The 17483-nt window shown below is 43.4% G+C and overlaps 1 protein-coding gene across 4 annotated transcripts in view; it reads left to right on the top strand.

The window, feature by feature from the left end:
* LOC137347232 (lysophospholipid acyltransferase 2-like) overlaps window positions 1-17483 on the top strand; it is a 74530-nt gene that overhangs the window by 34671 nt on the left and 22376 nt on the right. For all 4 annotated transcript variants that reach the window (XM_068011491.1, XM_068011488.1, XM_068011487.1 and 1 more), the window contains 3 exons: window positions 2111-2166; window positions 13128-13182; window positions 16745-16931. In XM_068011491.1, coding sequence (XP_067867592.1) covers window positions 2111-2166; window positions 13128-13182; window positions 16745-16931 — 298 coding nt within the window. The remainder of the gene's footprint in view (window positions 1-2110; window positions 2167-13127; window positions 13183-16744; window positions 16932-17483) is intronic.

Genomic DNA, 17483 nt, shown 5'->3' with positions numbered 1-17483 from the left:
AATGACCATATTCAACAAAAGAAAGTCCAAACCCCTCCCTCTGGCATTCAATGGCATTACCATCGTCAAGTCCCGCACCATCAACATCCTGAGGGCCACCATTGACCAGAAACTTATCTGAACTAGCCACATAAATACTGTAGCTACAAGATCAGGTTAGAGGCTAGGTATTCTGTGGCGACTGACTTACCACCTTATGGGGAGGCTGTGGCATAGTGGTAGTGTCACTGGACTAGTAATCCAGTGGCCCAGGTTAAAACCCTAGGGGCATGGGTTTGAATCCCACCATGGCAGGTGGTGAAATGTGAATTCAAAAAATAAAAATCTGGAATTTAAAAGAAAAGACTATGAAACCATTGTCGATTGTTGCAAAAACCCATCTGGTTCACTAATGTCCTTTAGGGAAGGAAATCAGCCATCCATATTTGGTCTGCCCTACATGTGACTCCAGTAGCACAGCAATGTGGTTGACTCTTAAATGCCTTCTGAAGTGGCCTAGCAAGCCAATTAGCCAATTAGGGATGGGCAATAAATACTGGCCTTGCCAGTGACCACTACATTCTTTGAACGAATAAAAAAAAAATTCCCCATGGCCTGTCCACTATCTACAAGGCACCAGTCAAGATGGTGAAATACTCTCCATTTGTCTGGATAAGTACAGCTCCAACAACACTCAAGAAACTGGACACCATTTGGTCAGCTGCCAATCCACTACCTTAATCATTCACTCCCTCCACCACCAGCACAATGTGGCTGCAGTGTGTACCATCTACAAGATGCACTGCAGCAACTCACTAGAGATTTTTTGACAGCACTTCCCAAACCTGTGACCTAGACGGATAAAGGCAGCATGATCTGTGAGAGTACTATCACGTCCAAGGCTGGCTCCCCTGCCAGTTATACACAATCCTGACTTGGATGTATATTGGCGATTCCTTCATTTGCTCCTGGGTCAAAATTCTGGAACTCCCTACCTAACAGCAGTGTGGAAGTACCTTCGCCGCACAGACTGCAGCAGTTCAAGAAGGCAGCTCACCACCACACCTTCTTAAAGGGCAACTAGGGATGTAACAATAAATGCCAGCCTTGCCAGTGATGCGCACATAAAAAAAGCATACACAAGTTGTCAGTAAATTATTCCCCGCCACTGCATCATGATGCCCAGTAAAATAACCACTAAATCAAGACTGTCCAAGGGCAAATAGGTGATCTTTGTGTAACTGGTCCATGGAATGAAGTGCATTAAATTGTGTGTTGGAGTGTCGGGGAAGGTAGAAACAGGACAACAGACAAATGATACTTAAGATTCAGGTCAATAGCTATCCATACAATCTTATCGAACAGAAGAAGGCCATTTGGTCCTTCACATCTGTACAACTCTCTGAAAGAGCCATCTAATTAGTTCCCATTCCCCAGCCCTTTTCTGTCATGCTTTTTTTTTTCTTCTTCCAATATTTATCCTACAAGCTATGGTAGATTCTGCTCCCACCGCTACTTCTGGCCGAATTGTACATCCCAACAACCTTGTGTGTGTAAAAAGTTAGTCATTTTTAATCCCTTCCTTTACTCTTCAGTTGATCACAAATTTCTGCCTTCTCATTACTGATTCACTGATCAGTAGAAATAGTTGCTCTATTAAAACTCCTCATAAACTTGTATACCTCTTTTCATTCTCATAACTTTTTCTTTTCTAATGTAAAGGACAACCACTGTCATTAACTTTTAAGTGTGACAAATGTATTAAAGGCAGTCACATCACTGGATATCAAATCGAGAGATTTTTCATTTCAAATTAATGAGTGCCCTTTTCATTCAATTTATTTTCTGTTTGACATTTAGATATTGTTTAAGTCATGACTGCTGGTGATATCATTTAGGTATGAGGTTCAACAGGTTACTGGCGTTGGGTGTGAAACTTGAAGGGTGTGTCAAATTCCAGTAGATTTATCACTCGCAGAAAAAGGTCAAGGGTTTATCATTCACTAATGTCTGTAATTTCATCAGTACTTCCTGTTTAAAGAAAGAATGTTAACAGCTAGAGGGAGTTTGAGTTAAATTCCTCATTGCACAATGTGTGGTACCTACTAAAGTGTCTTTTATTTGTTTATAGGCCATTGATGGTGATCACACAGAAAGTAACAAAGTTGGCATTTGAACTTCATGATGGTAAGAGACTTGAAAGAAAGTACCTCAACTGATGCCTTGAGCAATTGAGGTACAGATCAGCCACGATGAAATAGAATGGTGGAACTGGCTTGAGAGGCTACCCCTGTTCACAACTTTACAAAGTATTTAGAGTACAGAAACAGGCCATTTGGCCCAATAGGTTTATGCTCCACATGAGCCTCCTCCCACCTTCCTTCATCTAACCCTAACAACATATCCTTCTATTTGTATGTCCCTGTGTGCTTATCTTGCTTCCCTTTAACTGCATTTATGCTATTTGCCTCAGTTAGTCCCCATGGTGGTGAGTTCCACATTCCTATTGATTCTATGTTAATAAAGAAAGGTTTGCATTTTGGCAGCACTTTTCATGAACTTGGGATGGCCCAAAGCACTTTACAGCCAATGTAATATTTTTGAAGTGTAGTCACTGTTGTAATGTAGGAAATGCTGGAGCCAATTTGCGCACAGCAATTTCCAACGAACAGCAATGTGATAAAGACAGCTAATCTCTATTAGTGATGTTGATTGAGGGATAAATATTAGCTGTGGGACACTGGGGATAACTGTGCAGCACTGTACAGCATTGAACTATATAGACAGGAAGGTCCTTGGTTTGGATTCCTTATCAGTGCAGGATTAGTCTATCTCAGCTGGATTGGAGATGCAGCCATTATAATTGACCTCAGGCGTTTTGAGGCCCACGTTGTATAGAATCTGTCAGGGTTCCCACTGTCAATAGTTTCCTACAAGCCTCCGCATGAAAACTAACAATGGACACCAAGAAACACACAATCTGCTGATATCAAGATATTAAGGGGAACTAATAGGGTAGCTAGAGAGAAATTGTTTCTGGGGTATCTAGGACTAGGCAACATAGCCTAAAAATTACAGCCAGGCCTTTCTGTAGTGAAGTAACAGAACACTCCTATACACAAAGTGTTTTGGAACTCCCTTCTGCAAACGCAGTTGATGCTAGGTTGATTGCTTTACATCTGAGATTGATAGATTTCTGTTAACCAAAGACATAAAGGGATCTGCAGCAAAGCTGGGTATATGGAGTTAGGTCACAGATCAGCTATGATCTCAATGAATGGCAGAACTAGCTCAAGGGGCTAAATGGCCTCCTGTTGCTATGTTCCTATGTTCTGATCAGCTGTCAGATTAAATATGGTCTTCATAATTTTGTGTTCAAAATTATGAAGGGTTTTGATGAAGTAGACAAGGAGAAACTATTTCCACTGGCAGGAGGGTCAATAACCAGAGGACACAGGTTTAAGATAATTGGAAGTAAGAACCAGAGGGGAGATGAAGTGTTTTTTTTAACGCAGTGAGTTGTTATGATCTAAATGCGCTGCCTGAAAGGGTGGTGGAAGCAGATTCAAGAGTGACTTTCACAAATAAATTGGATAAGTAGTTGAATAGGAAAAATGTGCAGGGCTATGGGGAAAGAACGGGGAAGGGACTAAGTGAATAACTCTCTCAAAGAGACCTAAATAGCTGAATAGCCCCCTTCGGTGCTGTAAGATTCTGTAATTTCCAACATTAAAACAGTAACTACACTCCAAAAGTACTTCATTGGCTGTAAAGCAATATATGAAAGGTGCTATATGGATACAAGTCTGTCTTTCCTTATGCATCTACTTGAGTGAACTATTGGTGGTACTGGGGCAGTCAAGTCAGCAGGTTTAAAAAAAATTCTTTCATAGGATGTGGGCATCGCTGGCAAGGCCAGCATTTATTGCCCATCCCTAATTGCCCTCGAGAAGGTGGTGGTGAGCTGCCTTCTTGAACTACTGCAGTCGTGTGGTGTAGGTACACCCACAGTGCTATTAGGAAGAGAGTTCCAGGATTTTGATATAGCGACAGTGAAGGAAGTTAGTTCCAAGTCAGGATGGTGTGTGGCTTGGAGGGGTACTTGCAGGAGGTGGTGTTCCCGTGCACCTGTTGTCCTTGTTCGTCTAGTGATAGAGGTTGTGGGTTTGGAAGGTGCTGTTGAAGGAATAGTGCATCTTGTTTCTGGTACACACAGGTTCAACCGGAGAGAAAGGTGGAGAGAATCGTGGTGGAAAGAAGGAATAGAGTTAAAAGGAGAAATGAGAAAAAGAGAAAAGGTCATATTGTTGTGGTACATTTATCATATTATCCCAATACAATGATGGGATGTAAGTTCACACCTTCAATGAGGAATAAAAAGAATCTGAAGAGTGATTTCTTCATTTGACATACAAACAGAAAATGTTGAAAATACTCATCAAGTCAGGAAACATCTGTGCAGACAGAAACAGAGCTTACAGGTCAATGAATTAGAAACATTTTCAGGCCTCCCTTAGGTCAGAAATGGCATGTCAGTTTCAAGATGCTATTCCTATCACTGGCAATGTTCACCAGGGCAGGGGGAAGGGCAGGACAGCACTCCCACCCTCCTCCCCATTGATGCCAATTAAAGTAGTTAGAAAGCTTTTTAAGAGATTGTTGGAGGGGAAGGGTGGAATTTTGAAGGGGGCGCACGGGTTTCAGGAGCTGTCTGTTTCTGACCAGATGACGGAAGGTGGATACAGAGTGGGGAGCCAGTCATGGCTGCCACAGGGCGTTACCCTGGCCCCATAAGAGAGTCAGCGGGACAAAGGGGAACTCAGCATTTGCAAAGGAGGTGCCCTTGGTACTGCGCAGGTGGCAGGGAGAGTGGGCACTCAGTGCTTGGGCATTGAAAGGGTCGTCAACCCTGGCATGGGGGCAAAACAGCAGGGGGCAAGGCTGCCAATCACAGTGTAGGGAGGGCCACCTGTTGAAAAGGAAGGTTGTAGTTGGCAATGGGGGCATGACTGTCAGATTTTGTGTCCAGTAACGTTGAGGGGCAGGGAAGGCAGTGCCCGAGCAGCAGAAGGGCCTGGGAGAGGAAAGAGGAGCAGGAAAGCAATGGAGGCTATACCTTCAACACAGGATCTACTGCCAAGGAAGGAGCTACCTGGAGATGACCAAGATCCAGTGCTGCAAGTGACTGAGACTCTCCAGGCAGATGGTCACAGTCATCTGTGGCCTCATTGCCAAAGACCCTGAACGTCGCAGACTGCTCGCCATGCCCTACCTGTGGCTGTCAAAATCTCTTCTTTGCTTCTGACTCCTTCCAAGGATCAGCTGCAGATTTTAGTGATATCTCACCAGTGGTTTCACACCACTGCATCTTGCTAGCCACTGATGCCCTTTTTGCCAGAGCTGGACAGTACATTCATTTCACAACAGGCTTGGCCTCACAGCGACGAAGGGCATTGGGTTTCGATTGCACCCATGTGGCCATCAAGGCTCCCAGCGACTCGCCAGTGAGATCATAAGATCATAAGAACTAGGAGCAGGAGTAGGCCGTCCGGCCCCTCGAGCCTGCTCCGCCATTCAATAAGATCATGGCTGATCTTTTCGTGGACTCAGATCCACTTACCCGCGCTCTCACCATATCCCTTAATTCCTTCATTGTTCAAAAAGATATCTACCTTAGCTTTAAAAACGTTTACTGAAGAAGCGTCAACTACTTCACTGGGCAAGGAATTCCATAGATTAACAACCCTCTGTGTGAAGAAGTTCCTTCTTAATTCAGTCCTAAATCTGCTCCCTCTAATCTTGAGGCTATGCCCTCTTGTGCTAGCTTTACCTGCCAGTGGAAACATCCTGTCTACTTGTATCTTATCTATTCCCTTCATGATTTTATATGTTTCTATAAGATCCGCCCTCATTCTTCTGAACTCCAATGAATATAATCCCAATCTACTCAGTCTCTCCTCATATGGACAGACAAAAAGGGAAAGGAGGTGGTGTTGCACTGATAATAAGGAATGGGATCAGTACATTAGTAAGGAAGGATCTCAGATCGGAAGACCAAAATGTTGAATCTGTTTGGGTGGAGCTAAGAAACAGCAAGGGGCAGCAAACATTGGTAGGAATTGTTTACAGGCCACCAAATAGTAGTGGTACTATGGGGCAAGGTATTAATCAGGAGATTAGAGAAGCATGTGGCATGGGTAATACAGTAATCATGGGTGATGTCAATATGCATATTGCTTGGGTAAACCTAATGAGCACTAATGCTGTGGAGGGCGAGTTTCTGGAGTGTGCTAGGGATGGTTTTCTAGAGCAATATTTTGAGGAACCAATTGTAGAACAGGCTATTTTAGATCTAAAATTATGCAATGAGAAAGGGCTAATTAATAATCTTGATGTAAAAGAACCTTTTAGGGATGAGTGACCATAATATGATAGAATTTTACGTTATGTTTGAAAGTGAGGTCATTCAATCTGAAGCTGGGGTGTTAAATTTGAACAAAGGAAATTATGAAGGTATGAGCTGCAAATTAGCTGAGGTGGATTGGGAAAATACATTAAAAGGTATGAAAGTACATAGGCAATGAATAGTAAAGAAATATTACATAGTTTACAACAACTGTACATTCCTTCAAGGCACAAAACCCCCAAAAGTAAAGGCAGTCAACCGTGGATAACAAAGGCAGTTAAGGATTGTATAAGATTTAAACAAGGCAAAGGAATACTCAATTAATGGGAAAATACTGAGAAGTGTAGAGGAAGTAAGGGACCTTGGAGTGAATGTCCACAGATCCCTGAAGGTAGCAGGACAGGTCGATAAGGTGATTAAGAATGCATATGGAATCCTCTCCTTTATTAGCCGAGGGATAGAGAGGGAGGTTATTCTGGAACTGTATAACTCATCGGTTAGGCCACAACCTGAGTAATGTGTGCAGTTCTGGTCACCTCATTACAGAAAGGATGTAATTGCACTAGAGAAGGTACAGAGGAGATTTACGGGGATGTTGCCAGGACTGGAAAAGTGCAGCTATGAGGAAAGATTGGATAGGCTGACATTGTTCTCCTTAGAACAGAGAAGGCTGAGGGGAGATCTGAGTGAAATGTACAAAATTCTGAGAGGCCTGGATAGAGTGGAGGTGAAGGGTCTATTCATCTTGGCAGAGAGGTCAGTGATGAGGGGGCATAGATTTAAAGTGATTGGTAGAAAAATTAGAGGGGAGATGAGGAAAACCCTTTTCACCCAGAGGGTGGTGGGGTTCTGGAACTCACTGCCTGAAAGGAACTCACTCATTCAAAAGGAGTCTAGAATTGTACGTCAAGTGCTGTAATCTGCGGGGCTATGGACCAAATGCTGGAAGGTGGGGTTAGAATAGGTGGATCGTTTTTTGGCTGGCACAGACATGATGGACCAAGTGGCCTCTTTCTGTGCCTTAAACTTTCTATGAATCTATGATTAAAAGAAAAGGCCTATAAAGTTGCCAGAAACAGTAGCAAAGCTGAGGATTGGGAGGATTTTAGAATACAGCAAAGGAGAACCAAGAAACTGATAAAGAAAGGGAAACTAGAATATGAATGTAAGCTGGCAAAACATATAAAAACTGACTGTAAAAGCTTCTGCAGGTACATAAAAAGGAAATGTTTGGCTAAAACAAATGTGGGTCCATTACAGGCAGAGTCAGGAGAATTTATAACGGGGAATCGAGAAATGGTCGAGAAGCTAAATGATTACTTTGTGTCTGTCTTCACTGAGGAAGATACAAGTAATCTCCCAGAATTAGAGATCTAAGGGATTAGGGGCAATGAGGAATTGAAGGAAATTGGTATTAGTAAGAAGGTTGTACTGGCGAAATTAATGGGGCTGCAGGTTTATAAGTCCCCAAGACCTGATATTTTACATCCCCGAATGTTGAAAGAGTTAGCTATGGAGATAGTGGATGCATTGGTGAGCATCTTCCAAAACTCTATAGATTCTGGAGTGGTTCTTGCAGATTGGAAGGTTGCAAATGTCACCCCACTATTTCAGAAGGGAGGGAGAGAGAAAACAGGGAATTACAGACATGTTAGTCTTACATCAGTCATTGGGAAAATGCTATAATCGATTCTAAAGGATGTGATAATGGACACTTGGATAATAATGATCTGACTGGGCATAATGAACATGGATTTATGAATGAGAATCATGTTTGACAAACCTGTTGGAGTTTTTTGAGGATGTTACTAACAGAATTGATAGAGGGGAGTCTGTGGACGTGGTATACTTGGATTTTCAGAAGGCTTTTGATAAAGTCCCCCACAGGAGATTGGTTACCAAAATTAAAGTACATGGGATAGGAGGTAATATACTGACATTGATTAAGGATTGGTTAACAGGCAGAAAGCAGAGAGTAGGAATAAACCGGTCATTCGCATGTTGGCAGGCTGTGACTAGTGGGGTACTGCAGGAATCCGTGCTTGGGCTTCAGCTCTTCACAATATATATCAATGATTTGGATGGGGGGACTAAATATAGTATTTCCAAGTTCACGGATGACACAAAACTGGGTGGGAATGTGTGTTGTGCGGAAGATGCAAAGCGGCTTTAAGGGGAATTGGACAGAGTCAGTGAGTGGGCAAGAACGTGGCAGGTAGAATATAATATGGAAAAATGTGAGGTTATCCACTTTGGTAGGAGGAATAGATGTGCAGAGTATTTCTTAAATGGTAAGAGATTAGAAAATGTAGATGTACAAAGGGGCCTGGATGTCCTTGTCAATAAGTCACTGAAAGCTAATGTACAGATGCAGAAAGCAATTAAGAAGGCCAATGGTATGTCAGCCTTAATTGCAAGAGGATTTGTGTACAGGAGTAGTGAAGTCTTGCTTCAATTGTATGGAACCTTGGTTAAACTGCACTTGGAGTACTGTGTGCAGGTTTGGTCCCCTTACCTTAGGAAGGATATTATTGCCATAGAGGGAGTGCAACAAAGATTCACCAGACTTGTTCCTGGGATGGTGGGACTGTCCTATGAAGAGAGATTGGGGAAAGTGGGCCTGTATTCTCCAGAGTCTCGAAGATTGAGAGGTGATGTCATTGAAACCTACAAAATACTTAAAGGGATAGACAGGGTAGATGCAGCTACGATGTTTCCTCTCGTTGGGGAGTCTAGAACCAGGGATACAATTTCAAAATGAGGTGGAAGCCACTTAGGACAGAGATGAGGAGAAATTTCTTTACACAGAGGGTTGTGAATCTTTGGAATTCTCTACTCCAGAGGGCTGTAGAAGTTCAGTCATTTAGTATATTTAAAGCAGAGATTGACGGATTTCTAAATACAAATGACATAAGGGGATGTAAGGATAGTGTGGGGAAAAAGGAATTGAAGTGGAGAATCAGCCACAATCATATTGAATGGTGGGGCAGGCTCGATGGGCTGAATGGCCTACTGCTGCTCCTATGTTCCCTCACCCTTGTGGCCTTCAACATTAGATCCAGGTTGGCATCGATGAAACGAGGAGCGGCCAGCCCTGGCTGCCAGCTTCTGTCTCTTGTGACATCTTGCTTCCCTCTGGTGCTGTGGATGGCTTTGGCAAAATCAGCAGATTTCTCCCTTAGGACAACCAGCAGCCTGAGTGATGGCTGCCATGGGGAGTCTAAATTAGTCCCACACTTCACCTGAGCTGCCTCCATTCCGGTCCCCACTGGCTCTAATTGGACAGGAAACCCGTCTCCAGATCAATTAAGGGTTCACCCACGTGAAAATCTGAACTTTAATCAGCTTCCCACCTCCGTGCTGAAAATTCAGCCCATTAGTCCTAACTCCGCAAATGCAGTCTGACCTGCTGAGTGTTTCCAGAGTTTCTGTTTTTATTTCAGATTTCCAGCATTTACAATAATTTGCTTTTTTTAATATATATAATATAATTATAACTGTGACTACAAAAAATGTATTTAATTGGCTGTAAAGTGCTCTGGCTGCCCTGAGGTCATGAATGGCACTATATAAATGCAAGACTTTCTTGGTCTCACCTCCAACTTGGTGTTGACTCAGTGTTGGAGGTTGCAGGTAGGACAGTGATGAAATGCACTTTATATCTGCAGATTTGTAATGGTGCTTCTTTCTGAGTGAGGGTCAGTTTGGATAGAAACATAGAAAATAGGAGCAGGAGTAGGCCATTCGGCCCTGAAAGCCTGCTCCGCCATTCATTATGATCATGGCTGATCATCCAACTCAGTAGCCTGTTCCCACTTTCCCCCCCCCCCCATACCCTTTGATCCCTTTAGACCCAAGAGTTATATCTGACTTGCTGTCGGTCCTCCCTGCCCAGGGTAAGCACCTGACATTGTAAAGATCATAAACTTTGACCTTCTGGCGCCTGGGGAGCTCTCTTCCCCCAACCAGCGACCAAGTTTAATAGATTTATCACTTGAAGGTGTGGAAAGGTGCAGCCAGTATCCCTTCTAAACTGCAAGGAAGAAAGGAAAAGCTATTATTCGTTGGTCTTGTGTCTCTGCTATTTCCCTAGTTGTCAGTGTAAAATTGGAGATAGCCCGGTCGCTGATCCTGCTTTTACCCGGAACTGGGCAGAATAGAATCTGAAATCCAGCTTACAACAATAGCAACAAGAAGCTGCATTGATAGAGTGACTTTAATGTAGTAAAAACATCCAAAGGCACTTCAAAGGAGTGGTTATCAAACAAAACAAGACATCTAGCCACTTAAGATATTCGAGCAGATGGGCTACAACTTGGTCAAATAGCTTTTAAGGAACAGAGACAGAGAAATTTAGAGAGGGAATTCCAGAGCGTGCAGTTTTGGCAGCTGAACGCATGGCCGCCAATGGGGGAGTGATGAAATCAGGGATGCATAAGAATCCAAAATGGAGTCTACTTGGAGGCAACAAAAGACTTGACAGATGTAGTCCCCATTGATTTGAAATAGCGGGTCACAGCGTATCACTACATGCTCATCAGAGTAAACACACACTAAGTGCCTGCTACAGGACTGGTGGCGGGTGACAAAATGGCGGCCCGCACATGTGGGCCACATGCCACCATGCCGCTGTGATCTCCCATGAGGCAGCTCAGTTAAATACCCTGGTCGGCCCATCCGCTCCAATCATGTGGAGGGAGTGGGCTCTCTGACACCAGCAATGGCGTCAGCTGCCTGTACGCAGGCACTGGCACCATTTTTAAAAGGCAGCCAGCCTTGCCAGCTAATTTAAATTTTTAAAGGGAAACCCCCCCCCCACCAACTGTTCAAATCAAAATTCGATCACCCCTTTCCCACCCCCTGATAACAATAAAATTAAGTATCTGCTCTTTTCGCACCCCCCCCCACCCCACAAACACCTTTCAAATATGACCTTCCCGCCTTCCCCCTCCCAAACTGAACAAAGTTCACAGGTCACCCCTACCCACCATCCCCTACACTAATGATGAAAGTTTGACCCTGTTCCTTCCCCCACCACCCCCCCACCCCCACACTAAAAATCTCACATTCCCCCCCCACCCCCTTCCCCACCACTGCGGCACCTGCATTCCCCAGACAGGGAAGTGAAGGCGCGGCAATGCCAGTCACCATCCTGAAAATCACGGCCCAACCATTAGATTGCAGGTAAGTGTATTTAAATGTATGCACTTAATTAATTACCATATTTTAATCCAGGTCCCGTCACCCAGCGGCAGAGGGGGCTGCCACTGAGCCTTACCACCACCGGGAAGATTTGGCCCGGCCCTCCTGACATCGGGCTGCATGGCAGGCTGCTGCTGGAACAATCTTCCGGCACCCCGCCTGGCCTGCCACAGTGCTCGACATCAGGGGCCTGTAAAATCCAGCCCTAAGGCTCAGTTGGTAATTCTGCCTCGCCTCTGAGTCAGAAGGTTGTGGGAAGCCGCAGTCCAGCGATTTGCTTGCAGAATCTAGCCTGACTCTTTCAGTGGAGTACCAAGGGAGTCGGAGGTGCTTTCCTTCAGGTGTAACTTCAAACCAAGCAATAAAAATGCATTTATACAGTGCCTTTTAGAACCTCAGGATGTCCTAAAGTGCTTCACAATCAATGAAGTACTTTTGAAGTTTAGTCACTGTTGTATGTGGCAGCCAATTTGTGCACAGCAAGCTCCCATAAACAGAAATGTGATAATGACCAGATAATCTGTTTTAGTGACAGTGGTTGAGGGAGAAATATTGGCCCAGGACACTGGGAAGAATTCTCCTGCTCTTCTTTGAAATAGTGTCATGGGATATTTTACATTCATCTGAGAGGGCAGATGGGGCCTCGGTTTAAAATCTCATCGGAAAGATGGGACTTCTGACAGTGCAACACTCCCTCAGTACTGCACTGGAGTGTCTGCCTTGATTTTGTACGCTGATCGACCTGTTGAGATGGATGTGAAAGATCCCCTGGCAACTATTTGAAGAGAAGCACAGGAATCCCCTTGGAGCTGATCCTACTCCCTCACTAGGGGTTTCCGATGCATTTCCGGCAAAGATGCAGTGCCAGAATGGCAGCAGCTCCGAGGAAATTTCCCAGCCATACTATCCTGGCCAACATTCCTCCCCCAACAAATCATGGTCCTAAAAAATTTAGTTGCAACTTGTGGGATCTTTCTGTGCACATATTGGCTGCTGTGTTTACCTACGTAACATCAGTCACTACACTTCAAATTAGTTTGTTGTACTTGACATGTTTTGTGATGAGGTGCAATAATTGACGCAAGTCTTTTTCCCTCTCTTCTTTCATCACACAGTGGCGCAGTGGTTAGCACCGCAGCCTCACAGCTCCAGCGACCCGGGTTCAATTCTGGGTACTGCCTGTGTGGAGTTTGCAAGCTCTCCCTGTGTCTGCGTGGGTTTCCTCCGGGTGCTCCGGTTTCCTCCCACATGCCAAAGACTTGCAGGTTGATGGGTAAATTGGCCATTATAAATTGCCCCTAGTATCGGTAGGTGGTGGGGAAATATATAGGGACAGGTGGGGATGTGGTAGGAATATGGAATTAGTGTAGTATTAGTATGAATGGGTGGTTGATGGTCGGCACAGACTCGGTGGGCTGAAGGGCCTGTTTCAGTGCTGTATCTCTAAACTAAACTAAACTAAACTAAACCTCAGGTAAAGCAATGCATTTGTTTTCTGTGTTTAAATGATCCTAGACCTGTTTGTTCTAATTCTGTTTAGGACTGGCCCGAGACGAAAATGAACTGAGTCCATCTCTGAAACGTTTAGCAGTGAGGTAGGTACAGAATGCACATTGAGGAAGGGATGGTTTGAAATATCTGCTGAAAAAGAAATGATTACTGTATTTGTGCATAATACCATTCATCTGATATCCATTAAACGTGTTAATGCAAACTAGTTAATTCCTTCACTAAATTAGGGGAGAAAGGAATTCCACAGAAATGGATTTAATTCCTAATACTGTATAATATGATTGGGACTATGCTTATTCACTTAGTGATATTTATCACATTTATTATTAATTTTAGTTAAGTAACAAATAACAATAATTGCATTTATATAGCGCCTTCAACATAGTAAAATGTCCTAACATCACAGGAGCATTATCAAACAAAATTTATCACCGAGCCACACAAGAAGGTAGTAGGACAGATAACCAAAAATCTGGCCAAAGAGGTAGATTTTAAGGAACCCTATAAAGTAGGAGGGAGAGGTAGAGAGGCAGAAAGGTTTAGGGAAGGAATTCCAGAGCTTTGGTCCTTAGCAGTTGTAGGCACAGCTGCCAATGGTGCAGAGATGATAATTAGGGATGTTCACGAGGCCAGATTGGAGGAGTGCAGAGATCTGCGGAGCTGGAGAATATGACAGAGCTAGGGAAGGGCGGGGCTATGGAGGGGTTTGGAAACCAGGATGAGAATTTTATTTGAAATAACTTCAAAGTACATCGGAGCAGCTTTCCTCTTAATTGACAGAGAGCTGGCCATTACTTAATTATCTGTTCTTAACTATGATGCAAGTTGCAAAGATTGATTGTCCTAATGAATCTGATGGACCATGAATATTATTAGTCTTAACCTGTATCCCTTTACTATCAGCGCAGTTGGTCCTATCATGGTTTGACACAGAATAATTAAAATTAATTGGATTGAAAGTTGATAAGTCCACTGGACCAGATGAGCTACATCCCAGAGTATTGAAGGAGGTGGCTATAGAGATAGTAGATGCATTGGTGGTTATCTTTCAAAATTCTATAGATTCTGGAAGGGTTCCTGCAGACTGGAAAGTAGCAAATGTAACCCCACTATTTAAGAAGGGAGTGAGAGAGAAAACGGAGAACTACAGACCTGTTAGTTTGACGTCAGTAGTAGGGAAAATGTTGGAATCTATTATAAAGGATGAGATAAGTGGATACTTAGAAAATAATGATATGGTTGGGCAGAGTCAGCACTGATTTATGAAAGGGAAATCATGTTTGACAAACCTGTTGGAGTTTTTGAGCATGTTATTTGTAGCATAGATAAAGGAGAACCAGTGGATGTGGTGTATTTGGATTTTCAGAAGACTTTTAACCTCCACATAGGAGGTTAGTAAACAAAATTAAAGCACATGGGATTGGGGGTAATATACTGCAATGGATTGAGAATTGGTTAACAGACAGAAAGCAGAGAGCAGGAGGAACTGGGTCATTCTCCAGATGGCAGGCTGTTACGAGTGTGGTACTGCAAGGATCAGTGCTTGGGCCACAACTTTTTGCAATCTATATAAATGACTTGGATATGGGGACCAATTGTAATATTTCCAAATTTGCAGATGACACAAAACTAGGTGGGAATATAAGTTGTGAAGAGGATGCAAGGAAGCTTCAAGGGGATTTGGACAGACTAAGTGAATTGGCAAGAACATGGCAGATGGAATATAATGCGAATAAGTGTGAAGTGATCCACTCTGGTAGGAAAAACAGAAAGGCAGAGTATTTCTTAAATGGTGAGAGGTTGGGAAGTCTTGATGTCCAAAGAGACTTGGGTGTCCTTGTTCATGAGTCACTAAAAGCTAGTCTGTCTTTTTGTTTTACCCCTTTATTCTGTCCCGCTCTTGAAGGTCAGGACCCCTTATTGGTTTCCCCTCGATACCTTACTCAAGTAGCCATCCTTTTTTGCATGACTTAGAAAGTGAGTACCAGATGACTATTTGACTGAAGAAGGTGACACAGCTGAGCCTGAGCCTATCCTCTTTCAACATTCACACATTCACACGTACAGGTGGTTCAAAATCCTCTGCATGAAAGAAAGAAAGAATATAATGCCTTTCACAACCTCGAGATGTCTCAAAATGCTTTACAGCTAATGTACCTTTGAAGTGTAGTCGCTGTTATAATGTTACTAAGTTCACATTTTAAGTCTCACACATTAGTGTTATCTGATCATGTTGGATCAACATGGCCATGCCTCATAGCTGGTGTTGCACTTGGTTGATGTAATTTACTTGAAATAGAATTTTGCACGCCACTTTCACCACGTAGGTAAACGCAAATAAAGTCTGCAGTGGTGGTGGTGGGTGGGGTGGAGAGGGGAGGGACTGTGGGGGGTAGGGTGTAAATGCACTGCCTATTGCATAACTCTGCCAAAACACACTAGAAAAATAACAAGATCAATTCCTGGGCAATGTTGAGGCAGTTCAAAGGACATCACGAATGAGCTTGATGCCATCAGAGACCAGTGGAAAGTGGATTGTTCTCCTTAGAGCAGAGAATGTTAAGGAGAGATTTAATCAGAGTGTTCAAAATTATTAGGGGTTTTGGGAGGGTAAATAAGGAGAAACTGTTTCCAGAGGCGGGAGGATCAGTAACGAGAGGACACTGATTTAAGATAATCAACAAAAGTGCTAGAGGGGAAATGAGGAGAATGTATTTTACACACTGAGTTGTTATGATCTGGAATGCGCTGCCTGAAAGGGTGGTGGAAGCAGATTCAATAGTAACTTTCAAAAGACAATAGATTAATGCTTGAAGGGGAAAATTTGCAGGGCTGTGCAGAAAGAGCAGAGAGGTGGGACTAAAAACAAGAAATGCTGGAACCACTCAGCAGGTCTGGCAGCATCTGTGGAAAGAGAAGCAGAGTTAACGTTTCGGGTCAGTGACCCTTCTTCGGAACTGTGTTCTGAAGAACGGTCACTGACTCGAAGCGTTAACTCTGCTTCTCTTTCCACAGATGCTGCCAGACCTGCTGAGTGGTTCCAGCATTTCTTGTTTTTATTTCAGATTTCCAGCATCCGCAGTATTTTGCTTTTATTATATAGAGAGGTGGGACTAATTGGATTGGTCTTGCAAAGAGCTGACTTAGCAACAATGGGCCGAATGACCTCCTTCTGTACCATTTCATTCTCTAATTCCACACCCTTGGGATCAGTCAGTCCCACAGCTGATTACAGAATATTGGCTTCTGTTGCAAAGTGTTCATGAGTTGACATTTGGCTGTGATGCCCCTTAGAGTTGAATAGGCTGATGACACTCATTAGAATTGCATGTGGAAAATGGTCATTGGGTGTGTTCTGGAAGATACCTGATGCCTGTGGAACTGTATCTTAGCAGGCCAAGGCTACAGGAGAAGAGGGAAGACAAATGAAGGTAGATTTCAAGAAAGGAAAAATATTAAGTCTTTCTGTCTGTGCCCCCACATGATGGTACCTGCCCCAAAAATCAAGTACCCCACATAATCAAGTGTCCCCCCCCCACAACTCGCTACGTCTTGCATTAAAACACTGTGATGCAATATCTTATGTACATGTAACTTTTTTCCTACAACATTTTTGGAGTAAGACATTTTTATTGGGGATTTCAGGCGAATACCAAGTCTGCTTGAGTACTTAAGCTACAACCTCAACTTCATGGGCATCCTTGCAGGACCTCTGAACTCATTCAATGATTACATCAGCTTCATTGAGGGCAGAAATTTTGAGGTTGGAACAAACCACCTTGCTAATGGGAAGAAGAGCATCCAATGCCCCCTGAATGAACCTTCATCTCTGGTATGCTGACGAACTGCCATTGTTTTATTTTAAACAAAGACCTTAAAGGGGTAGAAAGCTAAGCGGCCATCTTAGTTTTCTTGAATGGGGTTGCCAACCCTCCAGGATTGGCCTGGAGTCTCCAGGAATTAGAAATTAATATCCAGGATGCTGCTGTGATACAAAAACATCAGTGGGGCATAAAATAAATGATATAATTTTCTTTCCAATTAATTTGAACACTTCTTTATTAGTTATAGAAATATTGGCAATGGGACTGTTTGACTTGATGGGGCAGTTGGAGACAGGGGTGGGCGGGGGGCGGGGGGGGATCATGTGAGAAAACCTCCAGGAATATTCCAAGCCAGAGTTGGCAACCCTATTCTTGACCTTCGATATCTGTTTTGTGTAGACGCATCGGTGATTGGAAACAGAGTTTAAAAAAAAGACAATGACTTAAATTGAGAGAAAAAGAATAGTAACAGAGAAGGGTTGCGGTTGCGATAGATGTTTTGGGAGGATACAATTCACAAGCTTGTTGAATGACTAGGTTACACACGCCTTGCACAGTGG

The sequence above is a fragment of the Heterodontus francisci genome, chromosome 31 (genome assembly GCF_036365525.1).
Source record: "Heterodontus francisci isolate sHetFra1 chromosome 31, sHetFra1.hap1, whole genome shotgun sequence".
NCBI lineage: Eukaryota > Metazoa > Chordata > Chondrichthyes > Heterodontiformes > Heterodontidae > Heterodontus > Heterodontus francisci.
This window is presented reverse-complemented; position numbering and strand designations above follow the sequence as displayed.